Below are 27,899 nucleotides of genomic sequence, written 5' to 3'. Positions count from 1 at the left end.
CTATCCCCATAAACCTGTGCATTGATCATGGCCAATCCACCTAACCTGCACCTCCTTGGACTATGGGCAGCACGGTAGCACAGTGGTTAGCACAGTTGCTTGTCCAAAAAAGGTTAGGTGGGGTTAAGAATAATAAATAATAATTGCTTATTGTCAGAAGTAGGCTTCAATGAAGTTACTGTGAAAGGCCCCTAGTCGCCACATTCCGGCGCCTGTTCGGGGAGGCCGGTACGGGAATTGAACCCGCGCTGCTGGCATTGTTCTGCATTACAAGCCAGCTGTTTAGCCCACTATGCTAAACCAGCACCAGGGTTTCTGGGTTAAGGAGATGAGCTTTGGGTGGGCTTCTCCTTCCAAGGGCCGGTGCAGACTCGATGGGCCGGATGGCCTCCTTCTGCACTGCAAATTCTGTGATTCTGTGAAGTTGGATAACCCGGAGGAAACCCACATAGACACAGGGAAAACGTGCAAACTCCACACAGTCACCCAAGGCCGGATCCCGAACCCGAGTCCCTGGCACTGTGAGGCAGCAGCGCTAAACACTGTGGCACCGTGCCACCTCCACTGCCTGCCCAATAATCTGGAGGAGATAGTGACATGCTCATTGATTTCTAATGGCCAAAATTCAGGCACATTCCACAACAGCAGATAATCCACTCCCGCATAATTACTTTCTATGTGCTGAAGACAATTATCTACCCCATGCTTTACTGACATTCGTTATTCAGACCCCCCCCCCCCTCCCAGCCCCCCCACCCCCAAGCCAGCCTGCTTTAATTTAGAACTTTACATTCACGCCAAGCACAATCCTTGCATTAATAAGGAATGAAAGCATTTTATTTTCTGCCGACCCTGAAAATATTACAATCAGGTTGGAGGTGGTTATGTCACAAATATTTCCCAATTTCATTTTGGATCCGACTGCACATTCCCAAACCCACAATTTCCCAGATTTTCCCCTTGTTTTCTTCCCAGTCTCTGCGAGAAACAAGAACAGCAACAAAAACAAGCAAACACAACCACCCCGCCCCCCCCCCCACAACCACTGCGCCCTACACCGCCAACCCCCCCCCCAACCCAATTATCAAATATTACCGTCTGCTCATCCTGAGCAAGAAGTAATTATGGGGGAAAAAACCTCACTTGTATCAAGCCCAGTTTGTTCAGTAATTTCATTGGTGTCTCTCATCTACTCGGCCTTGCCTTTGCTGAACCGCCTCTTTAGCCTTGGCTGGAAACTAATTCAACGTCACCACTTCCAGCATCATCGAGCTACAAATCCCTCCCACGCGTGTGAAGAACTGTACATGTTAAAATAACGTCTGAAATCTTTTTAAAAAGTCTAACCAGCGCGAAATAAAACGCTGCACTGTTTAGACCACATAGTGTTTTATATTTAAAATGAGAGGAATTAAGAGAAAAAAAATCATCATTGTCGTCCCTAATCCTGAATTATATATTTCATTATAAAATTGTGCACAGCCACTTACTCCAACATAATGATGATTAAAAAATAGGGCTAAAAATAACCAGCGTTTCAAAAGACTAGCTAATTTTGCTGTTACCTTTGATTGGATCAGACACCAGGTTCAGAATTTTTCCAGGCTCTGGGTTAATATTGAAGCAAACGTCCTGCTTACTCTTCGGCAGGTGAACGATGAAGTGTGGATCATTTTCAACTAAATAGAAATAATATATTAACAATTATTAAACTGGTTTGCAGTAGCATACAGTCAGTATGTGACTTCTTGGATTTGGTAGCAGTAAGCAAAATATACTCACACAGTACAGTAGTTCCATATATAGCACAGCAGTGGATAGAAGGCAGACAGGCTGAGATTAAACTTTTCCCAATTGGAACAATGCTAAAGGCCTTGACAGTAGGATTGGGCAGAGGAGGGCAACTTGCTGAGGGGATGCGTTCTGGCTTAATTTGTTTCGGGGGCTCCCAGTCTCCAAGAACACCATGAACTTAAGCAACATAACGATCAAAATATGTCAATGTAGGTCATGGGCAGAATTCTCCGGTTGTCGGGTTTCACTTTTCCCGTTGGCAGCGCACCCGCTGGCAACAGGTTTCCCGGTGGCGTGGTTTCAATGGGAAATCCCATTGACAAGCGGCGGGAGGATAGAATCCCACCGCCAGCAAACGGCCTGCGGCCAAGAAACACGTGGCAGGAGGCACCGGAGAATCCAGCCCCATGTTTTGTTCTTTGTTTTCCTACAATTTTAGTCGTCTCCGCTCTCCACTACCGCACCCCCCCCCCCCCCCCCCTCCCCCCCACCCCCACCCCCTTGCTTGCCCTCCTCATAAAGACATTGATCCCTTGGTGGGCTACGGTTCCTTGAGAACGTGTGACTTAACAGATTGGAAGTTATGGGAGACATCTTTGTTTCTCACCTGAGATTTTCACGTATATGCTTCCAGTCAGTGTAGCTCTATAGCCATGGGAAACAGCAACGCTTACTGGTTATCTCTGTCCTTCCCCCAAGTATATTCAGGCCAATTATAACCTTTGTCGCTTGCCCAAGCTACATCAGCCGAGTCTGGAATTAAATTTCTGACCCACCTGGTTTGTATGGATTAACTACCCAGCTCAGCACATCTGCACAATAGATAAAGCTGAAACATTCGCAATAATCTTCAGCCAGAAGTGCCGAGTAGGTGATCCACATCGGCCTCCTCCGGAAGTCCCCAGCATCACAAATGCCAATTTTCAACCAATTCTATTCACTCCACATGATATCAAGAAACAGCTGAAGGCATTGGATACCCTGAGAGTGTTCCGACAATTGTCCTGAAGGCTTGTGCTCCAAAACTTGCCGTGCGCCCCCAGCCAAGCTGTTCCAGTACAGCTACAACACTGGCATCTACCCGGCAATGTAGAATGTTGCCCTGGTATGTCCTGTACACAAGAAACAGGACAAATCCAACCCAGCCAATTACCGCCCTATCAGTCTACCCTCCATCATCAGCAAAGTGATGGAAGGGGGTCATCAACAGTGCAATCAAGCAGCACTTACTCAGCAATAACCTGCTCACGGACACTCAATTTGGGTTCCGACAGAGTTACTCAACTCCTGGTTGAATACTCTCAACTTGCCTGGACGAGTGCAGTTCCAACAACACTCAAGAAGAAGCGAGACACCATCCAGGACAAAGCAGCCCGTTTGATTTCTCTCCCTTCCACCAACATTCACTCCCTCCACCACCGATGAACAGTGGCAGCCGTGTGTACCATCTATAAGATGCACTGCAGGAACTCACCCAGGTTCCTTCGGCAGCATCTTCCAAACCCACGACCACTACAAGAAGGACATAGGCAGCAGATAGCTGGGAACACCACCACCTGGAGGTTCCCCTCCAAGTTAATCCCCAGTAGATTGCAGCCAGCCAGTCAGCAGCCCGAGACCCTGAATCATGTCTGAGGATGAGGGGACTCATGAAGCTCACCCACACCCCCCACCCGCACAGAGACACACACCTTTACATGAGACGCGGGGTCACTTTCTGGAGAACACGTCACTGGCACCTCCCTGCAGCAATGGGAGGCAGGGACTGCTCAGCTCTCCGGCACCCGGAAGTCTCAGGAGTGTTTTCCCCAATGTCCTGACCAAGTGCCCCTCAATCATCATCAGATTGGACTTTTCCATGTCACTATTTGGGGGAGCTAGCCGTGTACAAATAGGCAGCCAAGTTTCCTTTATTACAAAACTGATTACACTTCAAAGAGTACTTCATTGACTGTAAAGAGCTTTGAGGTGGCTGTGAAGGGTGCTATACAAATGCATGTCTTTCTTCCTTTAGTTCCACAGGTAATTCTTTAGAATTGCAAAAAGCAGGTGGCATGATGGACATTCTAGTATCATTATGTAACCTTCAACGACTACATAACATTATCACACTGAAGATTAAATATGTTGGTTTTTTTTTAAAGTTAATCCAGGTGGGAAGAAAATGAACTATTAGTAAAATTATCCATAACGTGAGTAACATGTACACGGTTGTTACCTGATGTGACAGGAGTTTCTAATACTGGTTTTGTGTCAATAGTAGACCGAATATGTTCCTGAAGAGGTTGAGAAGTGGTTACATTTTTAGCCCAGAATGGAATGGTCGGTGACTTCTTCCCAATAATAGGTGTTCCTGCGGTATAAAGAGTACCAAAAATCAGAGCAAATCAATTCCATTTCGGTACAGGACCATAGACTTTTCTCTTGTCAGGGACTTGCTAAACAATTCCATCTGGAAGATTCTGTTTTGTGAAGGTGTCGGCCGGAATTCTCTGGACGCCGGGATTCCCTTTTCCCGCTGGCAGCGCACCCCCGCCAGCAGGCCTCGCGACACCAAACTACGAATGGGAGCGGAGAACTCCCAGCTGCAGCGTGAGAGGAACATTTCTGGGCAGGATTCTCCGGCCGCTTCCGCCTGGCGACCAGAGAATCCTGCCCAAGGTCAATGGACTTCTCTATTGTCCGCGACTCGCCCGTGGCGTTCTTGCGGCGGACGGGGCGGAAGAATCCAGCCCGATAATTCGTGTGACGCCTTCATACACCTCCACCAACTATGGATATAGTGGCATATCCATGGATAGAGTTTTTAAAAAAAATTTAGAGTACCCAATTCATTTTTTCCAAATAAGGGGCAATTTAGCGTGGCCAATCCACCTCCCATGCACATCTTTGGGTTGTGGGGGCGAAACACACGCAGACACGGGGAGAATGTGCAAACTCCACACGGACAGTGACCCAGAGCCGGGATCGAACCTGGGACCTCGGTGCCGTGAGACTGCAATGCTACCACTGCGCCACCGTGCTGCCCTTCCATGGATAGAGTTAACAGGCACAAAGTAACATGGGTACACAGATCTTTAATTTAATATTTTAAAACAAATCCAATTTTTATCGTTGTAAGAATCTGTTCCACAAGATAAGGTGATTTTATAAGTTCAAAGTTGCTTCTAGGGGAAAACGCTAATGTTCTAATTAATTTAATTATCTATATAACCAAATTCCAGTTCGTACAGCTCATTACTATGTTACTTATGGTCATATTTTTATCACACCTGTGGACAATCAGAGGTCATATCAGTAAAGTTTTCAACACGGCTTGATTAATCACCTATAATTTGCCATTGTTACATAAAACTTTGGAAATTATATTAATTACCACATAAATTGCAGTAATTATTTGCTCTCTAATGCTGAACATGCCTTATTTCTTCACTGCATTGCAGACAGTGGTGTTCCTCTGACTTTTCGATCATAAAAATTAATATTGAACCTGTGATCATTTATGGTGTAGTCACATATTAGGAAGTGGTCTGATGATATTCAAAGTGAAAGGAAAAATATTTTGCATCTTTTTGGCAGAGAGACCCATCGTGCTGATATAATAATAATAATAATCTTTCTTGTCACAAGTAGGCTTACATTAATACTGCAATGAGGTTACTGTGAAAATCCCCTAGTCGCCACATTCCGGCGTGTGTTCGGGTACACTGAGGGAGAATTCAGAATGTCCAATTCACCTAACTAGCAGGTCTTTCGGAATTGTGGGAGGAAACCGGAGCATCCGGAGGAAACCCACGCAGACACAGGGAGAATGTGCAGACTCCCCACAGACAGCGACCCAAGCTGGGAATCGAACCCGGGACCTTGGCACTGTGAAGCCACAGTGCTAACCATTGTGCTACCGTGCCACCCATAGGCCACTCAGCATTCTGCTGCACCTTCAGATTGGCTCCGTTCCGGTGTGGTGGCAGCTGATGTCTTTTGCCCAGCTCAGGAGTCAATAACCGGCCCTGGAGAGAACGACAAACATTCCTCACGCTGTGTGTCAACTCGCCTGTACAGCGGGCAGCACAGTGGTTAGCACAGCTGCCTCACGGCGCCGAGGTCCCAGGTTCGATCCCGGCTCTGGGTCACTGTCCGTGTGGAGTTTGCATATTCTCGCCGTGTTTGCGTGGGTTTCGCCCCCACAACCCAAAGATGTGCAGGGTAGGTGGATTGGCCACGCTAAATTGCCCCTTAATTGGAAAAAATGAATTGGGTACTCTAAATTTATTTTTTAAAAAGAAAAAAAACCTAACCTGTACAGCACCCGTTTCTGATGTTCTTGGGGGAATCTGCCAACAGCCTCTGACCGGTTTCTTCACTTTCTACCAACATGGCAGTCACAGGCGTCACAAATTGGTGATCCTGGGCGAGAGCTATAATTCTGCTTGTGATAGTCCTCTTCTCGAAAGCTGATTGAGCCAGCAGCCTGCCGTGAAATGGAAATTGAGACAACTTATCTTCATGTGAGTATACCACAGTGGCTGACAAAAAGAATCACCACAGTACCGTCGATGAACAATACATTCGTGTTTGATGGATAATCTTCGTACATATTGTCAAGTATATTATTCTAAAGAGGTATTGTGGGCAGGAATCATTAATGACAGGAAGTTGTGCTATGTGATATTGCCAACAAGTTCTGTGTCTTATCAAATTCCTTTTAGCTTTTAATGGAGGGATATGTCATTTATTTTAAGCTGGTTACCGTTCTAGTTAAAACAGTTTGTCTGGCCGAGTAGATTATAGCATCTTTATCCACCTGGGAAAAAGCACAACCCTAAAGGGTACGAGTTGTGCGGTAATCAGAGTGCATTGATTGAAAGACAATAATAGCTCATTATGCCAAGACCCACACTGTCATTTTATCCCAAAGGAATAATCATAGAATTTACAGTACAGAAGGAAGCCATTCGGCCCATCGAGTCAGCATCGGCCCTTGGAAAGAGCACCCCACTTAAGCCACCTTATCCCCCAGAACCCTGTAACCCGACCTAACCTTTTGGATACTAAGGGGCAACTTAGCACGGCCAATTCACCTAACCTGCACATTTTTGGACTGTGGGAGGAAACCGGAGCACCCGGAGGAAACCCAGGCAGACACGGAGAAGAAGTGCAAACTCCACACAGACATTCACCCGAGACCGGAATTGAACCTGGGTCCCTGGCGCTGTGAGGCAGCAGTGCTAACCACTGTGCCACCATGAAGATTGCAACGAGACATAGCACGTATCGGGGAGAAAGTGGAACAGAAAGTGGAACAGAAAGTGGAAAAAGCCTACCCAGGCTTTTTTCCAGGGTAGAGGGGTCAATTACTAGGGGGCATAAGTTTAAGGTGCAAGGGGCAAGGTTGAGAGGAGATGTACGAGGCAAGTTTTTTACACAGAGGGTAGTGGGTGCCTGGAACTCGCTGCCGGAGGAGGTGGTGGAAGCAGGGACAATAGTGATGTTTAAGGGGCGTCTTGACAAATATATGAATAAGATGGGAATAGAGGGATACGGACCCCGGAAGCGTAGAAGATTGTAGTTTAGTCGGGCAGCATGGTCGGCACGGGCTTGGAGGGCCGAAGGGCCTGTTCCTGTGCTATACTTTTCGTTGTACTTTGTTCTTTGTTCTTTAGAAAGAAAAATGAATAATCTTTGTTCAGAATGATTCATAAGACTCTCAGTGGTTTATGTGGCAACTGGCTTTTTCACAGATGGGGAAATAGGTGCGGGTCTATCCAAGGTGGTGCATACAGATTTGATCACCGGCTCAATTTGCATTAGCTGAACTTAGTTTGGGGCAATAAATTGGCCCCCTTTTCCCCATGGACTAAGGAGACTAAACAGTCGGCGTTCTCACCCCTGTCACTATGTAGTGCTGGATATTCCCACTGGATGTCTGACAAGGACAAGATTGGACTTGATTCTGGTGCTTCTCAGATAATGGAATAGATTGTAAACAGTGGGTGCACTGAGACAAGGCAGCAGAAGGTTCACACAACCTGTCTAACCGTATGCTCGCAACACTGAGTGTTGTCAGGGTAGGAGGGAATAAAGTATGGGGTGGGGGTGGAATAAAAGGAAAAAGTAAAGAAAAAGGATCGAATACAGAAAGATATGGCGTGAAAGCAAAATAACACAGTTGCTGGATATGGGATATGAAAACAAATAATGCTGGAAATTCTCAGCAGCTCAGGAAGCTTCTGTGGAGAGAAGCAAAGTTAAAGGGCGGATTTTTCCTCTCTTCTTCTAAGTGCTGGATCATGGTGTGTAGCTCGCTGGCTGCACATCTGACTTTTCTCGTCATATTGTCCAGCACTTAGAAGAAAAAAATCCTGGAGGGCGGCAGGTCCCATGCTGCCATGCTGGTGGGCAGGGTCTGTAAATGCCAGTGGCATCTGGTTTCCCGAGATCATGTCATCCCTTTAAAAGGGCACCCGATCTCTGGTTAAAAATAAAAGAGGAACTTCCCCCCACGTACACGGAAACCCGCTCCTCAAGCACATGGGCAACCCCTCCCCACCTGACGGTACACCTCCCCACAGGGAGCTCCCCAGAGTGGGGGGGTGGCCCCCCGGCACTGCTCCCTGGCATCGCCCCCGGGTGCCCTTTGCCTGGTTCCTGTTTTTAAAAACTTGCAGTAAACCTTGTCGGCCTGATATCACGCTGGCAAGAGGTGGTAGGGGGGCGTGGGGGGGAGATCCCAATGTGGGGAGTTGTCACAGTGAGGAAGCCCTATAATTAATGTTATTATTGATTTAAGTGAGGTTCCCGGGCCGGGTACCTCGTTACGTCAATGGTGGGGGGTGGGAACAATTGTGCCCTGAGATCTCACAGGCAAGGTTCTCGATTTTGGCCTCTTGTGGAGTTATGTTTCCATGTCGTTCGCTATTTGCATCCTAACCGATGTTTACACTACACTGAATTAGATTCAAACATATTACTAAGGAATTAGTTAAATAAAGATTTCATCTACACTATTAAACTATGCTATCAGTTAAACTGTCTCACAGCTACTTAGCGGCACGGTAGCACAGTGGTTAGCACTGTTGCTTCACAGCACCAGGGACCCGGGTTCGATTCCCGGCTTGGGAATCTGCACGTTCTCCCTGTGTTTGCGTGGGTTTCCTCCGGGTGCTCCGGTTTTCTCCCACAAGTCCTGAAAGACGTGCTTGTTAGGTGAATTGGAAATTCTGAATTCTCTCTCAGTGTACCCGAACAGAGTGTGGCGACGAGGGGCTTTTCATAGTGACTTCATTGCAGTGTTAATGTAAGCCTACTTGTGACAATATTAAAGATTATTGTTATACTCTTCTCTACTTCTCTTGCTCTCTCCCACTCTCTCCCTGAAGTCAAGGAGACATGTGATATTTATATGGTTGCTCTATATCACCATCTAGTGACTAGAGTAGTAACATTACATTAACGTATTGTGACGCTAACCTCTCAGCTAACAACTGGTTAATGGTAAGATAGGCCCACAGCTGCTTCGTAAAATCCCGAAGTACATATTTCTGCCTAGCCAGAATCTTGTCCAGCTCATCTGTTGAAGAGTCTACTTGAAATGATAGGTCACCGTTTGCCTGAAAAAGAACAGAATATGTGAAAGGACATATCAGAGTTTCACAACAATGAAATATGTTAATCTTGTTCCAAGTCCACAATGCAGAATTGCCCAAGAATGAACTCTGATGCACTTTTACTAGCACTGTCTGGTCACTTCACAAGATTGAAGACATTTCTGTTGATGCTCCTGAGATTTCTCCAGTGTACGTTTACTGCCTTTGTGATGTCGTGCAGGCTACCTTCAATTTACTGTGCTGTGTACTGATTAAATTATCTATTTCAGTGCAAAAAAAAAGAAAAAGAAAACTAAACCTTTAAATCTACTCAGCAGTGTGATTATCAGATGATATATTTGTGATTGGATTTCTTTAATCCGAAAGAATCAGGTGCATTTTAGTCAAGATATTCCTGATAAGTTGACTCAAGGTTGATGACACAAAAGTAGCATTAAACAAACACACATGCAGTTGTGTCAATGCTTGTAAATTAGAATTCTATCAGCCCTGCTATTTCTGCAGTCAACTGTGAAGCAAATCACCATTCACCGTGAAATAGAAACGCTCTTTCTTTGCAGCCTCCCTTCCCCGAAACATGTAAAAAGCACAAGAGAGAGAGAGAGAGCTACACAACAACTGGAAAACAGGGCAGGATATAAGCAGAAATCGGTCTGAAAATCAAGTGAAGAATTCTTAACATGAAATTTCTTTGCTGGTTAAACAAAATCATTAACTAACCTGTTTTTAATCGTGAAATGACCTAATTAAAATAAACTTCAAGGACCGCCTCAAGCAGCAGCTGCAGGACCTCCAGGACTAAGGAGTGCTCTCCAGAGTGATGGAACCAACCGACTGGGTCAGTTCCATGGTGTGCGTAAAGGAGCCTTCCGGCGAGCTCCGGATCTGCATTGACCCAAAGGATCTGAATCGCAACATAATGAGGGAGCATTACCCTATCCCCAAGCGCGAGGAGATCACGTGCGAGATGGCTCGGGCCAACATCTTCACCAAACGTGACGCCTCGAAAGGATTCTGGCAAATTCAACTAGACAGGTCCAGCAGAAAGCTGTGTACCTTTAATACCCCGTTTGGCAGTGCTACAACAGGATGCCGTTTGGGATTATATCGGCATCAGAAGTATTCCACCGGATCATGGAGCAAATGATGGAGGGCATTGAGGGTGTGCGCGTCTATGTTGACGACATCATAATTTTGTCCACCACCCTGCAGGAGCATATCAGTCGCCTCCAGCACGTTTTCAAACGAATATGGGACCAAGGCCTTCACCTTAACAGAGCCAAATGTTCCTTCGGCCAGACGGAACTCAAGTTCCTAGGGGACTACATTTCCCGGTTGGGTGTGCGGCCGGATGCAGACAAGGTGGCAGCCATCAGGGCCATGCAGAAGCCAGCGGATAGAAAGGCGGTCCTCCAATTTTGGGGCATGGTCAACTTCCTGGGGAAGTTCATCCGCAACCTCGCCTCCCATACCACAGCTCTCCGGAACCTGGTCAGGAAGACGGCAGACTTCCAATGGCTTCCCGCCCACAAGCACGAATGGGAGGAGCTTAAGACCAAGCTTACCACGGTCCCGGTATTGGCATTTTTTGATCCCACGAAGGAAACAAAAATTTCAACAGATACCAGCCAATTTGGCATTGGGGCGGTGCTCCTGCAACGCGATGAGGCCTCATCACGGGCCCCCGTTGCATATGCGTCATGTGCCATGACCCCCACGGAACAGCGCTACGCACAGATCGAAAAGCAATGCCTAGGCCTGTTGACTGGGGTCAACAAATTTCATGATTACGTGTACGGTCTCCCCCAATTCCCTGTCGAGACCAACCATCGCCCGCTGGTCAACATTATACAAAAAGACCTGAATGATATGACCCCTTGCCTCCAGCGCATTCTGCTTAAACTCCGGCGGTACGATTTCCAGCTCCTGTACACCCCGGGCAAGGACCTGATCATAGCCGACGCTCTGTCCAGGGCAGTCAACACCCTGTGTGACCCAGAGGGGTTCGTCTGCCAGGTTGACGCCCATGTGGCCTTCACGGCCTCCAATCTGCCGGCCACGGATGAACGCCTTATCCACATTCACCGCGAGACTGCGGCTGACCCCTACTACAGCGTGTCATGTGCCACATGATGGACGGGTGGCTCAAGGGCCAATGCCCGCAGTTCTACAATATCAGAGATGACCTGGCAGTAGTCGATGGTGTCCTCCTGATGCTGGACTGCATCGTGATCCCGCACAGCATGTGGCAGCTCATTTTGGAACAGCTACACGAGGGCCATCTTGGCGTGGCGAAGTGCCGACGGAGGGCCCGAGAGGCTGTGTACTGGCCCGGCATCAATGAAGACATCGCCAACACAGTGCTCAACTGCCCCACCTGTCAGCGGTTCCAGCCGGCCCAACCACGTGAGACCCTACAGCTCCATGAGTTGGTCACGTCCCCTTGGTCTAAGGTAGGCGTTGACCTGTTCCATGCGCTCGGCAGGGACTATGTTCTGATTGTAGACTATTTTTCGAACTACCCGGAGGTCGTACGCCTGCACGACATCACATCATCAGCGGTCATCCGTGCCTGCAAGGAGACCTTTGCTCGTCACGGCATCCCACTCACTGTGATGTTGGACAATGGCCCCTGCTTCGCGAGCCAGGAATGATCCAACTTTGCCAGCAGGTACAACTTTGTGCATGTGACATCCAGTCCCCTGCACCCCCAATCCAATGGCAAAGCGGAAAAGGGCGTCCACATCGTCAAACGGCTCCTCTGCAATGCTGCCGATGCAGGATCCGACTTCTACCTCGCCTTGCTGGCCTGTCGTTCGGCCCCACTCTCCACGGGCCTGTCGCCAGCCCAGCTGCTCATGGGTCACACCCTCAGGACCACGGTGCCGTCCATTCACATCCCAGACCTCGACCACGTTCCGGTCCTTCAGCGGATGCAACAGTCTCGTGCAGAACACAAGGCGGCGCATGACTAGGGTTTAAACTAGTATGGCAGGGGGGTGGGCACGGGAGCAATAGGTCAGAAGGTGAGAGCGTTGAGGGAGAACTAGGGAATATGGACAGTGTGGCTCTGAGGCAGAGCAGACGGGGAGAAGTTGCTGAACACAGCGGGTCTGGTGGCCTGAAGTGCATATGTTTTAATGCAAGGAGCATTACGGGTAAGGCAGATGAACTTAGAGCTTGGATTACTACTTGGAACTATGATGTTGTTGCCATTACAGAGACCTGGTTGAGGGAAGGGCAGGATTGGCAGCTAAACGTTCCAGGTTTTAGATGTTTCAGGCGGGATAGAGGGGGATGTAAAAGGGGAGGCGGAGTTGCGCTACTTGTTCAGGAGAGTATCACAGCTATACAGCGAGAGGACACCTCAGAGGGCAGTGAGGCTATATGGGTAGAGATCAGGAATAAGAAGGGTGCAGTCACAATGTTGGGGGTATACTACAGGCCTCCCAACAGCCAGCGGGAGATAGAGGAGCAGATAGGTAGACAGATTTTGGAAAAGAGTAAAAACAACAGGGTTGTGGTGATGGGAGACTTCAACTTCCCCAATATTGATTGGGACTCACTTAGTGCCAGGGGCTTAGACGGGGCAGAGTTTGTAAGGAGCATCCAGGAGGGCTTCTTAAAACAATATGTAAACAGTCCAACTAGGGAAGAGGCGGTACTGGACCTGGTATTGGGGAATGAGCCCGGCCAGGTGGTAGATGTTTCAGTAGGGGAGCATTTCGGTAACAGTGACCACAATTCAGTAAGTTTTAAAGTACTGGTGGACAAGGATAAGAGTGGTCCGAGGATGAATGTGCTAAATTGGGGGAAGGCTAATTATAACAATATTAGGCGGGAACTGAAGAGCATAGATTGGGGGCGGATGTTTGAGGGCAAATCAACATCTGACATGTGGGAGGCTTTCAAGTGTCAGTTGATAGGAATACAGGACAGGCATGTTCCTGTGAGGAAGAAAGACAAATACGGCAATTTTCGGGAACCTTGGATGACGAATGATATTGTAGGCCTCGTCAAAAAGAAAAAGGAGGCATTTGTCAGGGCTAAAAGGCTGGGAACAGACGAAGCCTGTGTGGCATATAAGGAAAGTAGGAAGGAACTTAAGCAGGGAGTCAGGAGGGCTAGAAGGGGTCATGAAAAGTCATTGGCAAATAGGGTTAAGGAAAATCCCAAGGCTTTTTACACTTACATAAAAAGCAAGAGGGTAGCCAGGGAAAGGGTTGGCCCACTGAAGGATAGGCAAGGGAATCTATGTGTGGAGCCAGAGGAAATGGGCGAGGTACTAAATGAATACTTTGCATCAGTATTCACCAAAGAGAAGGAATTGGTAGATGTTGAGTCTGGAGAAGGGGGTGTAGATAGCCTGGGTCACATTGTGATCCAAAAAGACGAGGTGTTGGGTGTCTTAAAAAATATTAAGGTAGATAAGTCCCCAGGGCCGGATGGGATCTACCCCAGAATACTGAAGGAGGCTGGAGAGGAAATTGCTGAGGCCTTGACAGAAATCTTTGGATCCTCGCTGTCTTCAGGGGATGTCCCGGAGGACTGGAGAATAGCCAATGTTGTTCCTCTGTTTAAGAAGGGTGGCAGGGATAATCCCGGGAACTACAGGCCGGTGAGCCTTGCTTCAGTGGTAGGGAAATTACTGGAGAGAATTCTTCGAGACAGGATCTACTCCCATTTGGAAGCAAATGGACGTATTAGTGAGAGGCAGCACGGTTTTGTGAAGGGGAGGTCGTGTCTCACTAACTTGATAGAGTTTTTCGAGGAGGTCACTAAGATGATTGATGCAGGTAGGGCAGTAGATGTTGTCTATATGGACTTCAGTAAGGCCTTTGACAAGGTCCCTCATGGTAGACTAGTACAAAAGGTGAAGTCACACGGGATCAGGGGTGAACTGGCAAGGTGGATACAGAACTGGCTAGGCCATAGAAGGCAGAGGGTAGCAATGGAGGGATGCTTTTCTAATTGGAGGGCTGTGACCAGTGGTGTTCCACAGGGATCAGTGCTGGGACCTTTGCTCTTTGTAGTATATATAAATGATTTGGAGGAAAATGTAACTGGTCTGATTAGTAAGTTTGCAGACGACACAAAGGTTGGTGGAATTGCGGATAGCGATGAGGACTGTCTGAGGATACAGCAGGATTTAGATTGTCTGGAGACTTGGGCGGAGAGATGGCAGATGGAGTTTAACCTGGACAAATGTGAGGTAATGCATTTTGGAAGGGCTAATGCAGGTAGGGAATATACAGTGAATGGTAGAACCCTCAAGAGTATTGAAAGTCAAAGAGATCTAGGAGTACAGGTCCACAGATCACTGAAAGGGGCTACACAGGTGGAGAAGGTAGTCAAGAAGGCATACGGCATGCTTGCCTTCATTGGCCGGGGCATTGAGTATAAGAATTGGCAAGTCATGTTGCAGCTGTATAGAACCTTAGTTAGGCCACACTTGGAGTATAGTGTTCAATTCTGGTCGCCACACTACCAGAAGGATGTGGAGGCTTTAGAGAGGGTGCAGAAGAGATTTACCAGAATGTTGCCTGGTATGGAGGGCATAAGCTATGAGGAGCGATTGAATAAACTCGGTTTGTTCTCACTGGAACGAAGGAGGTTGAGGGGCGACCTGATAGAGGTATACAAAATTATGAGGGGCATAGACAGAGTGGATAGTCAGAGGCTTTTCCCCAGGGTAGAGGGGTCAATTACTAGGGGGCATAGGTTTAAGGTGAGAGGGGCAAAGTTTAGAGTAGATGTACGAGGCAAGTTTTTTACGCAGAGGGTAGTGGGTGCCTGGAACTCACTACCGGAGGAGGTAGTGGAGGCAGGGACGATAGGGACATTTAAGGGGCATCTTGACAAATATATGAATAGGATGGGAATAGAAGGATACGGACCCAGGAAGTGTAGAAGATTGTAGTTTAGTCGGGCAGTATGGTCGGCACGGGCTTGGAGGGCCGAAGGGCCTGTTCCTGTGCTGTACATTTCTTTGTTCTTTGTTCTTTATGACGCTCGGGTGACTGATCTCCCTGCTCTGGCGCCGGATGACAACATCCGCATCCATCTTCCAGAGGGTGGCTGGTCTGCAACTGCTGTGGTTCTTCGGCAGGTGGCTCCCCGCTTGTTCCTGGTTCGTCTGCCAGATGGTTCCATTCGCTGCCGCAATCGGCCTGCCCTTTGTCTCGTTCCACGCTCGGTATGTGATCCTCCACCGGTGCGACGCCCTCCTGTTGTCCCCAACCTGGACTATGTGGAGATTCCGAATACTCTGCATTCTCCTCACTCTGCCGTGGCCCAGCCCCTTCCTCAGCTGGTGGCTCCTGACCCACCCTTGAGGCGGTCAACCAGAATTCGTCGCCCACCTCAGAGACTTGACTTATGAGTTTTACAATGTTGGACTCTTTGATCTGTTCTGTTATCCTGTTTCATCGTTCCAGTAGTTTGTATATAATGTTCATTTCGTTGTTGGTGTGACACCCTATTTCTCTGCACCAGGCACCTTCCCGCGTAAATAGATTAGCCTCATGTACATAGTCATGTAAATAACATGCACAAACATAGTCAGGCACATTCACTACACAATATTTATTGTCACGCAGGCACATGTTCTTTATATAAAAGGGGGGATGTCATAATATACACCAGTATATTATGGTGCAGACACACACATACACACAGATGGACATGCAGTGGGACCAATCAGCATACACAATATCGCAGCCAATCACCTGTGAGAGCACACGCACTATAAAGACAGGGGATAGGAGAGTTCCCGCTCATTCTAGTAGCAGCCAGCTTGGAGCACAGAGCTCACAGCCTGCAACACAGACATTCACCATGTGCTGAGTGCATCACCTGGTTAGGACTAGGCAAGGGTCAACAGTTAAAGCTGGTATTGTATTTACCCACAGTTCAAGTATGTTAATATAGTTAACCTTATAATAAAATAGAGTTGCACCACTTCAAGTATTGGTGACCTGTTTGTGATCCAGAACACCCAACACACCAGTTGGTACTTCTAGTCCAGGCTTTCCTGAACTGAGTGTGGTTGCAGGGTGAGCTACCGGAGCGGCGAGCTCCCAGGAAGCAACAGCGGCCGTGGAGCGGAGACTCAGGATTGACAGTCCTGGGATTGGTGGCGAGGCCCCCTTCAAATGTACACAATTATCTTTTACCTGTGGCCGTAGCCTAATCCAATGACCTCTTTACAAAATGGTGGGTGTCTTTTGTTGTTTTTTTCTGTTTGTATCCCCACCAGCCCCAATTTTCACTTTGGGGTCACATCAAGGGTGAAGCATTAAAATGGGGCCACAGCAGAGGAAAGCTTTAGAAGTACTGGCTTAGTCCAAACTCTAATTAGAAGAGAATTAGAAGGGTTTAAGTAAACATAATTTAATTGAACATTAATGAGTTGCTATTTACTTACGGCTTTCTTGCGTTAAGCGCCCTTTAACAAATGCAAAGTAGTGAGTTAACACAGCCGTTTCTGCTCAAGATAAACAGCAACTTTGAAACTGAGGTTAATGCCAGCCAACGTAACTGACTGCCAAAAGTAGTTATTTTCAGTGGTGGGGTTTATAATCCGAAACTGAGCAGTTCTGAAATATGAATTGATAAAATGTGTAAGTGGACAGAGCAATGCCAGATTAAACTCATTTAAACACAGATAAAGTACCGCTCACTCCACAAAGCCAAGAACAAAACTGAAAGAGACTACGGAGTTCTAGTCGACACAATGGTTAATGTGTTGAATCAATGCACAGCATCAAACAAGAAAGCTAATAGAATGCTGAACTACACAGCCAACCCTGTCATGATATGCAGACATACACATAATGATATACAGACAAGCAGCTAATGGACACAGAGAACAGGACATGACCAATAAGCAGACAGGACACTCAGGGGTGGGATCTGACTATAAAAGACACGAGGCGCTCACACTCTGCCTCTTTCCACTGATGAACATCGAGAGAGTCAGTCAAGGGTGTTGTTACAATCTCACACCTCCACCACGTGGCTAAGAGCTAGTCTGGTTCAGTCAGACAGAGTCACCACACTTAAGTTAGCAGAGAGTCAAACCCACAGAGAACTGTGCTATTAGTTCAATAAACCTGATTGAACTAACTTCAAGGTCTGGAGTATCTTTCTGATCTAAGCTGCATCCAGTTGCAGCCAGTGTTAGACCAGTGTACCTAACATGACATGATACCAGGAGGTCCTGAGCTGGTGAGGAGCTAATTTAAACCCACTAATTTAATGGTGGCTTACCTGAGTCCGTTCCGTGATGACCAGCAAATGTATCCTGGCACCATGGAGAAGATTCAGGCTCCTCACCAGCTCAGGACCTCTGGCAATCTCAGTGGCAACTGGCGGACATTCAAGCAAAAGTCTCTGCTGTACATCGCAGCCTCAGATCTCGAGGGTGCGTCTGATGCAAGAAAGATCGCGCTTCTCCTCTCAACAGCGGGTGATCAAGCCATCGAACTCTTCAACTCGTTTAACTTCACTGAAGGCCAGGACAAGACAAAGTTTCAGAACAACCTGGACAAGTTCAATAGTCTCTGTGAAGTGGACACCAATGAAATCTTCGAGCGCTACATATTCAAACAACGTCTTCAAGGTAAAGATGAATCTTTCAATGCCTTCTTAACTAGCCTCCGCCTGCTAGCGCTGTCCTGCAACTTTGGTGGTGTTGCTGACTCCATGATCAGAGACCAAATCATGTTTGGAGTTCCCTCTGATCCTCTGAGAGAGCAGCTCTTAAAAATCAAGCAGATGACCCTGCCAGTCGCAATTGAAAAATGTACAGTGCATGAGCACGCAAAAAATCGGTATTCCCAATACAAATCAGCTGAAAGTGAGAAACTTGCCTTCCGCGAGGCAGTGAGTGTGCAGGCCATCTCCCAGATGCAGCGCCTCAGCATTGAAGACAGCGACCATCTTGCGCGCTTTTCCCGGAGCCCCACACATGCGCGATGTGAACGTGATAACGAAGCGGTCGACACCCACACTGCGCAGGTGCAGACGTCTGCCGGCAGCACTGCGCATGTGCGACGACGTACACGTGTCACGATGCCGACGTCATGACGTGCCCGAACTGTGGCACCGCCCACTTAAAGGGACACTGCCCTGCAAGAGGCAGGTGATGTTTAAACTGCGGGAAGCCTGGACACTATGCAGCCTTGTGCAGGTCTGCACCGCCAGTCAGGGGCCAGCGCTCCCAATTCTGACGACGGCACATCCAGAATGTGCAACAACGATTACAGGATTCTGATCCTGGCAGTACAACGGATCCAGAGGACGAGTGCCTGGAGTCTGCCTACCAAGTGGGCATCATTACCACACGTGAACACGCCACACCTAACCCATCTCGCATTCAGTCCATCCTCGCTGTGGATTCGGAGGACGAATGGCGTGCGGTGATGCAGGTCAACCGCTGCTCCATCCAGTTCAAGCTGGACACAGGTGCTTCTGCCAACCTCCTCTCACTTCAAATGCATAATGAAGCACCCGGAGGTCCTTCCAGCAGCCTGCCAGCTCCTGGACAATAACGGTAACACCATCACGGCACTGGGGTACTGCCATCTACTCGTCTCCAACCGGAGTACCCATGCACGGCTAAGGTTTGAAATTGTCAAGCCGGACAGGGCATCCCTACTGGGCGCGCATGCCTGCAAAAAGTTAAACCTGGTGTAGTGGGTTTATTCAACGACATCCTCCAACGTGGTTCTTCAATCTGGCATTGACGACATCCTCGCTCAGTATCCAGATATGTTTGACGGGATGGGCACTTTGCCATATCGGTACAAGATCCTACTGTGACCTGATGCCAAGCCACTGGTCCATGCACCACGCCGGGTCCCGGCTCCGCTGAAGGAGCGCCTGAAGGAACAGCTCGAGGAGCTGCAGCAGCAAGGGATCATTTCCAGGGTACCCGAACCGACTGACTGGGTCAGCTCGATGGTGGTGGTTAAAAAACCCTCTGGAGACCTGCGCATCTGCATTGATCCCAAGGATCTCAACCAGAATATAATGCGTGAACAGTACCCCATCCCAAAGCGGGAGGAACTCACCAGTGAGATGGCACATGCACGGTTTTTCACGAAGTTAGATGCGTCACATGGATTCTGGCAAATCCAGCTGGACGGGTCCAGCAGAAGGCTCTGCACCTTCAACACACCGTTTGGCAGATCACTTCCAGCCCACACTATCCGCAGTCAAACGGAAACATTGAGAAAGGGGTGCACATAGTGAAGCAGCTCATCTGCAAGGCCAAGGATTCTGCGTCTGACATTCACCTTGCACTGCTGCGTACAGGTCGACCCCACTGTCCACTGACATGTCGCCGGCTCAACTCCTGATGAACAGGGACCTGTGAACGACACTTCCAGCCATACACTTGCCCAACCTGGATCACCTCCCGGTGCTGCAGAAGGTGCAGCAGCTCCGAGACCGGCAAAAACAGGGCTATGATGCTCATGCCACCGATTTGCCCATGTTATCCCCGTCAGACACTGTTTGGGTCAAGATCCCTGATGGAGGCTGGTCAGCTCCAGCTGTCGTTGTTCGACAGGCTGCTGCCCCCCCGCTCGTATGTTGTGTGTCTGGCTGATGGTTCTGTTGTGCGACGAAACAGACGGGCACTGCGCAAAGTTGCCTGCCCGTAACCACATTCTTCTCCGTTTCCTTCTGTTGTTTTGCCACCTCCTAATACCTCGACTCACGAAGCCACCAGTCAGACTTCAATCCCGCCCATCAAGGCGCTGTCGTCCCCACCACCACCTCTCCGGCGGTCGACCAGGATCAGACGCAAGCCACAGAGACTGGACTTATGGACATTTGTTCTGTTTGCTATGTTCTGTGTTCTCGCATGAGACAGCTGTTTTCACATGTACATATGTTCACATCCACTGCATGTATATATGTTAATATTGGCCTATTCTTGTAAATACGTTCACATATGTCATCCAAACATTAAAAAAAGGGGAGATATCATGATATGCGGACACACACATGATGATATACAGACAAGCAGCTAATGGACACAGAGAACAGGACATGACCAATAAAGAGGCAGGACACTCAGGGGTGGGATCTGACTATAAAAGACACGAGGCACTCACACTCTGCCTCTTTCCACTGATGGACATCTAGAGAGTCAGTCAAGGGTGTTATTACAATCTCACACCTCCACCACGTGGCTAAGAGCTAGTCTGGTTCAGCCAGACAGAGTAACCAGAGTTAAGTTAGCAGAGAGTCAAACTCACAGAGAACTGTGCTATTAGTTCAATAAACCTGATTGAACTAACTTCAAGGTCTGGAGTATCTTTCTGATCTAAGCTGCATCCAGTTGCAGCCAGTGTTAGACCAGTGTACCTAACACGACAAATCCCATAGAATTACAAGTCAAAGGAAGTCATTACTAAATTGGGTAGTTCTCTGATCACTTTGAGCATAGTAAAAAGTATTACAACACCAGGTTAAAGTCCAACAGGTTTATTTTGAATCACTATCTTTCGGAGTGTAGCTCCTTCATCAGTGAGTCACTTTGAGCATTGCACTTGCTTGAGATAGTGTGGAGAATAGTTAAAACCCTGATCCCTCTGTCAAAGAGTTGAAATGTAAGGAATGTCTGTGGAGACTTAGACTTATCAGACATTTGAGAGATTGGGCGAAATCAAACAGCCACGCCACGCCTGACCCGGGATGTGACATGGTCGGCTAATCCCACAAGAAGTCTCCTGCAAGATCGAATGGAATTGCGCAAGGTGTCACAATCTGGATCCTCCCACAATGAGCAGATCTCATTTTGCATATCTAAGTCTGCAGTTAGGTACACTTAGATATGTCTCCACCGGATCTAACCAGCGCCCGGGATTGAATCCCCTCGCAGAGGAGACCCCAGCTGGGTGCCGATTAGCACTGGTCTCCAAAAACAGGGACTAGGCGGAATGGCACTTAGGGGCGTCTCCCAGGCGATTGGAGGCTCCCGGGGTGGTTGGTCTCTGGGTGGCCAGGTGGCACTGCCAGGATGTCAGGCCAGTAGTGCTATGGTGCCAAAGTGGCATTTTGCCCCTGCTGGGGATTGTGCCTAGGGGTGCCCAGATGAGGTGGGGGCAAGGGGCGTCAAGGGTGCCCCAACAGGTAAATTGGAGTGTTGGAGGTGGGATTTGGGAGTTGCGTTGGGGGATTTATAAATGGAGACCTGATCTCTTTCTACACTGGCAAGCTTGATGGAAAAATAGCAAAATGCAAAATGAAATCATCAAAATGTTATGTTTGGCAGGTTATTGCTGTTAAACCTTACTTTTCAGATCTACGCTATTCAAATTATTTTCACTTTCTTTCCCATCACCTAACTCATTATTAATCCAATTTACAACTTCACTACAGATCATATAAATATCCATTTTCTCTTAAATCTTTTGTTGAAATCTAATTTGTTAGTTACAACATTCTGAAATTTTCTCAGGCTGGTCCTGTTTAAGGCTGCTGATAATCTTAGACAATAAACTAGATGATTCAACCTATCCTGCTTGAACTCTAGGTTAACTAAATCGCTACCAGCGGTGTTGGGTGGATTCTCCGTGGCCCACCGCCGAAATTGTGATCGGAGATCGGGCGGTGAATGGATTCTGACACCGCAATCGGGGCCGGCACTGGTTTGACACCGGTCCGCTCCCTCCAAAATGGCGTCATCATGACACACGGCGCGCGCAGTCACAAGGCCGTTGGCGCGTCATCAGCCAGCCCACCCGCGATGCTCTGCCCCCAATGGGCCGAGTTCCCAACGGCGCAAGACACGTGTGGTCCCAGCGTTCGGGAACCCAGCTTGCCGGCTGTGGACAGTTGTTCAGTGCCGCCACATTCGGCTGCGATCCGTGCCGGAGGGGGGCTTCTGCTCGGGATGGGGAGGCTGGTGCGGGGTGGCCAGGGGTTGGCTGTGGGGTCGCGGTTGGCGGGTTAGGTTTCTCGCACAGCCGGTGCCATGTTGTAAGGCGCAACCGGTGCAGGCCGTCTGCCGTGCGCATGCGCGGCCTGGGACCCGGCCATTTTCCGTCTGTTTTCGGCGTGATCCACGGGAGTTTCACTCGGTGCGGTGAGGGGTCGCCGCTGATTTTCCTGTTGTGAAACTCCCGCATATTCTCTGTTCGAGCCGGCACTTAGCCGGAGAAATGGAAAATCCAGCCCGTTATCTTATGGATGAAATGATAACCAAGTTCCTGTCTACCTGTTCTAGTGGATATTACAGATGTGGATGTAATCCTTGAAGAAGAACAAAGAGTTCACCTCGTGCCCTGATCACATTGCGATAACTACTGAACTCTAAGATGTAAGTCACTGTAAAACACTTCAGTTGATTTAACAGCATTGACAAATGGAACCGTATCTTCCATTTATCTGTCTTCTTCCCCCATCGTTTCCTCATTTTTCATGCCCTTTCCTCATCCCTTATCACTTCCCCATTGTTTCTCGCCATCCTTCTGCCACTTTCTCATTCCCATCTTCTCTCTCTTCCTTTACGACTTTCTCTTAATATCTTCATCCCATCCTGAGCTTTAAAATTTGTCTTTTCATTTTATTCTTGTTAGTGCCCAGATGAGAGATGAATCTACATAAAGAATTAGCTATGGGGCTAATGAGTCCATTGCTACTGTATCCCACAGGCACAGGAGCTTTAACACACAGCAACTCATCAAAAACATTTATGCGAAGCAAATTCTCCACTGGAAATTATGGGCTAAACAAGTGACAAGTAATTGTTAGAACTGTAAGAACTATATTATATTTACTAAGGTCCAAGCAGTTGTACTGAGATCAATGGGTTGCTACATGCACTTACTGAAGATGCTGACACCCGACATGTCATAGTTGAAGGCTTCTTGTTCTTAAATTTTCCTGCTATAATGATCTCAGATCCACTGAAATACTTGTCAAAACTATCTTGCGTCACCTCTGATACATCATCGCCATATTGTATGTTGATCATTCGCAGCAATGGTGTGGCCACTTCTTCATAGAAATCCTGTCATTCACAATTAGAATCACAGTCTGGTAACTAAATTCAACTTGAACTTTTCAACACATCAATACAGTGATATCCACCTCCCCCCCCCCTATCCACTCCCCCCCACCCCCCATCCCCACCCCCCGGTCCAGAAGGGGGTTCTGCAGGAAGAGTACTGCCCAAGCTGGTGTATTATTAGGAACTGGAAAATGGAATGACAGGCACTCCGACGGACATTTCCGTGGAATAGTTGGACGAGGGCGCATAAGCGACCCCTTTGCCTACCTAGCTGGAGGTCCACTTATGCTGTCAAGTGGTGACCTTGCATTTGCCCCCACAGAGGTAGCAGGAAGTGGACCACCACACAGCAGATTAGACAGGGAGACCATGAAATAATTCTCTTTAGAGTAAAGAGATCCTAGAAATAAAATAACTTCAAAATTGGGTGCAACTTTGAAGTACAAAGTCAGAAGAACCAGTAAAGGAATGCACAAAATAATAATGCTAATTTTTTAAAGAAAGTAGTTCAGGCTGAAATAATTCAAACGTTCGCTTGATGCTTGCCAGTAGAAATATCTAAAAGCTGTAGGAAAAGACTTGGGGTGAAATTATAATTCTTAACATCAATTTACCCAAGAGAAATGTATTGATAAACTACAGGCAATCATTTTTTCCAATTAAGGGGCAATTTGGCATGGCCAATCCACCTACCCTGCACATCTTTGGGTTGTGGGGGTGAAACCCACGCAAACACGGGGAGAATGTGCAACCTCCACACGAACAGTGACCTCGAGCCGGGATCGAGCCTGGGACCTCGGCGCCGTGAGGCCCTTTAAAGTTAATTATAGCATCAACCCTTTCATCTACTGCCCAGAAAAGAAGTGTTGGGGAAGAATTTGACTGTCATAGCAACAACCATAACTGAACTGGCAACAAAAAACAGAATCCATGTGAGTTAGGGCGGTACGGTGCGTAGTGGTTAGCACTGCTGCATCACAGCGCCAGGTTTGATTCCTACCTCGGGTGACTTTCTCCCTGTGTCTGTGTGGGTTTCTTCTGGGTGCTCCGGTTTCCACCCACAGTCCAAGGATGTACAGATTGGCCATGCTAAATTGCCCGTTAGGGTGGAGTTGCAGGAATAGGCCGGGGGATTGGGCCTAGGTAGTGTGGTTGTTCAAAGGGTCGGTGCAGACTTGATGGGCTGAATGGCCTCCTTCTGCACTGTAGGGATTCTATGATTCTAAAACAAATGGAAAGCAGAAGCAAAAAAGCCTTAACTGATTGTTTTTAGTAACGCATTACCGTCAGCTGACTGGATGCATTCACATTTGCCTGAATGCGGCGAGCGACTCCTCGGTTTTCGAGAGCTATCCTTTCCAGGAAGTCGTAGTCCACATCAAACCCAATTCCAAGGCAGAAGAGGGAGAAGTCTTCCTGCATTTGCCTTCTGACGTTCCTCTGTATGTTGCTCAGTTTAATTTCACCTGCAAATTAAAATCAAGCTATAAGGCTCTGGAATCTGTCTTTGCCTATAATAGACAAAATGTATGTACAGAGGGGAATTCATCACTTGTCACGACTTTTGAATGGAAAAGAAAGACTTGCATCCATATAGCGCCTTTCATAATCTCATCCCATTGAGCTTTTCAGCCAATTAAGTACTTTAAAAGCCTGGTCATTGTCATAATGTAGCAAATGTGGCAGCCAATCTGTACACAGTAAGATCCCACAAACAGCAATGCGATAATGACCTGTTGATCTGTTTGTGTGATAGAACATAGAACAATGCAGCGCAGTACAGGCCCTTCGGCCCACGATGTTGCACCGAAACAAAAGCCATCTAACCTACACTATACCATTATCATCCATATGTTTATCCAATAAACTTTTAAATGCCCTCAATGTTGGCATAGAACATAGAACAATACAGCGCAGTACAGGCCCTTCGGCCCACGATGTTCATTGTGTGTGTGGGACGGGGGCGGAGGGGGGAGGTGGTGGGTAAATATTGGCCTGGATTCCCCAGCTCCTCAAAATAGTGCCATGGATCTTTTACATCCAATTGAGAGGGCTGAAAGGGCCTCAGGTTAACACCTCATCTGAAAGACAGCACCTCCAACTGTGCAGCATTTCCGCAGCATTCTGCAGGCCATGATTTCTGGTCTGGGGTCCTGGATTGCGACGTAAACCCACAACCTCCTGACTCACGGGTGAGAATGCCGTCATCTGAGCCACAAGTGATATGAATGGGTGAATCGACGTTAATCGTCCAGCAGTGAGTCGTATTGCTGCCTCCCAGAAATATCAAACTCACAAAATGTTATCTGTAGGGGCAGTATAGTGAAGGGAAAAAAGACTTGTACACCTTGTTTAATAATCCAGCCCAAAAATGCAAATCCAACAAGATGATTGACACAGTCTGCTACACGATCACACCCACTTTCACCTTTAGTGGATGGAAAGTGACAACTGTTTAAAAATCTACATTAAAAGGCAATTATCACTTCAGCGGTTACTCCATCACAAAGTCCTTGGGCTGGATTCTCCGCCCCGCTGCGCCACATTTCAGTTTCACCCCGCCGGCGGGATGCTCCATTACGCTGGCTGGTCAATGGGGTTTCCCATTCTGGAGCAACCCCATGCCGTTGGGAAACCCTGGGCTGCCGGCCAGACGGAGGGCGGGATTCTCTCAGCCTGGGGCCGGGCCGGAGGATCCCCGCGACTGGCGCAAATCACGCCACATCGCCCCGACGCGGTGTGGTTGGCACAGCGCTGGTCGCGGCTGCTCTACACGGCCCGCCCGCCGATTCTCGGCCCGGGATGGGCCGAGCGGCCGTCGTAAAAAAGCCGAGTCCCACCGACGCCGTCCACACCTGCTCTCAGCCGGCGGGAACTCGGCGTGGAAGGGTCGGGGGGCGGCCTGTGTGGGGGTAGGGGGGTCCGACCCCAGGGGGGGCCTCTGCTGTGGCCTGGCCCGCGATCGGGGCCACCAATCGGCAGGCCGGCCTCTCTGGCTGGGGGCCTCCTTCCTTCCGTGCCGGCCCCTGTAGTCCTGCGCCATGTTGCGTCGGGGCCAGCGCATTGAAGGAAGCCACTGCGCATGCGCGCGTTGGCGCCGGTGCCACTGCGCATGCACGGATCCCGCGGTGCCCATTTGACACCGGGATCAGCAGCTGGAGCGGCGTGGGTCTGCTCCAGTGCCGTGCTGGCCCGCTGTAGGGGCCAGAATTGCAGATCCTGAGGCCGTGTTGACGCCGTCGAGAAACGCAACGGCGTCAACACTTAGCCTCAGGATCACAGAATCCCACCCGGAGCATCCCGCCGGCGGAGAATCTAAACCCTTAAAAGAAGCAAGGTAGACATTCAAGATACGAGGGCTAATTTGCATGGAGTAATATATTTGCATGGATTTTTAAAGTAACTTCATTGCAGTGTTAATGTAAGCCTAATTATCACACTAATAAAGATTATTATTATTATATTGGTATTTGAATGTTATTAACACAGAGTCTTGTGGGAGCAAAGAACTTGAGGATTGCTGAAAAAAGGGGCATGTCAAAGCTTTTCATCTTGCACTCATCAGGACATCGTCACTCATCGTGTGAATGTGTTCTGAGTGCAAGATGAAAAGCTTCAAGGGCATATCTCTTTTTTCAGCAATTTGAACACATATATCTTTGTATGACAGTAAACTAACATACACATTCACAATATTTACCGATGGAACATTTGCTAACTGGGATAACATCAAGCCGACTCTTATACCAAGCTGATGGTTTATAAGGTCTATATTCTCAGCACCTTGTTACATGGCTGTCAAACATAGGAAAGGAAGCTCAACAATTTCCATCTTTGCTGCCTGCAACTGATTCTGTATATATTCTGACAGGACAGGGTTATGAATGCAGCAGTCCTCTCCAAGGCAGAGCTCCCAAATTTGTTAACACTTATCAAACAGAGGCAGCTTTGTTGGCTAGGGGATGGCCACAGGATTGAAGACAGGTCTCATACCCAAGGACTTTCCACATGGCGAAGAAGCCGGAGCCAGTTGACCAATGGAATGCCCAAAGTTACACCTCAAGGATCTTTGCAAGTGTGGCATGAGGGCCCTATGCATCGATTGTTCCACCTGGGAGTCACTAACTGGATCAGAGAAGAAAATGGCTGCACCTCCTGTGGGCTGACGTGCACCACCCCGATTATCAGTGTCTACATGGCTTGGCGACAGAAGCCAACGCTAAAAACAACATTACACAATGACATTTGATTGCTTCATGCCCAGCATTTGTGGCAGAACCTGCCTCCCAAGGATTGGCCTCCTCAGCCATCAGCAAAGGTGTGGCATGTGAAGACACCCCATCAGAAATGGATTTGCTTGCTGCATGTCCATCAGCTTTTGTAGCTGGAAAGATGCCAGCAAATGTACTACAATTGTCAGGATGACAGCAAACCAGGAATCAGAGACCACTGAACCCCTTCACTCCATT

General features: G+C 48.2%; 1 protein-coding gene across 1 annotated transcript in view; it reads right to left on the bottom strand.

Moving 5' to 3' along the window:
- The window catches only part of itih2 (inter-alpha-trypsin inhibitor heavy chain 2), a 93,843-nt gene that overhangs the window by 16,781 nt on the left and 49,163 nt on the right, over nt 1-27,899 (bottom strand). Inside the window, exons 12-17 of the mRNA XM_072471039.1 lie at nt 24,715-24,896; nt 23,248-23,430; nt 9,265-9,404; nt 6,093-6,265; nt 4,013-4,147; nt 1,566-1,679 (exon numbers count right to left, since the gene is read on the bottom strand). Of these exons, the coding sequence (XP_072327140.1) occupies nt 1,566-1,679; nt 4,013-4,147; nt 6,093-6,265; nt 9,265-9,404; nt 23,248-23,430; nt 24,715-24,896 (927 nt within the window). The remainder of the gene's footprint in view (nt 1-1,565; nt 1,680-4,012; nt 4,148-6,092; nt 6,266-9,264; nt 9,405-23,247; nt 23,431-24,714; nt 24,897-27,899) is intronic.

This window comes from Scyliorhinus torazame, chromosome 13 (genome assembly GCF_047496885.1).
Source record: "Scyliorhinus torazame isolate Kashiwa2021f chromosome 13, sScyTor2.1, whole genome shotgun sequence".
In the NCBI taxonomy this organism is placed as follows: Eukaryota; Metazoa; Chordata; class Chondrichthyes; order Carcharhiniformes; family Scyliorhinidae; genus Scyliorhinus; species Scyliorhinus torazame.
Note: the sequence above shows the minus strand (reverse complement) of the source record. Positions and strands in the feature narration are given on the sequence as shown.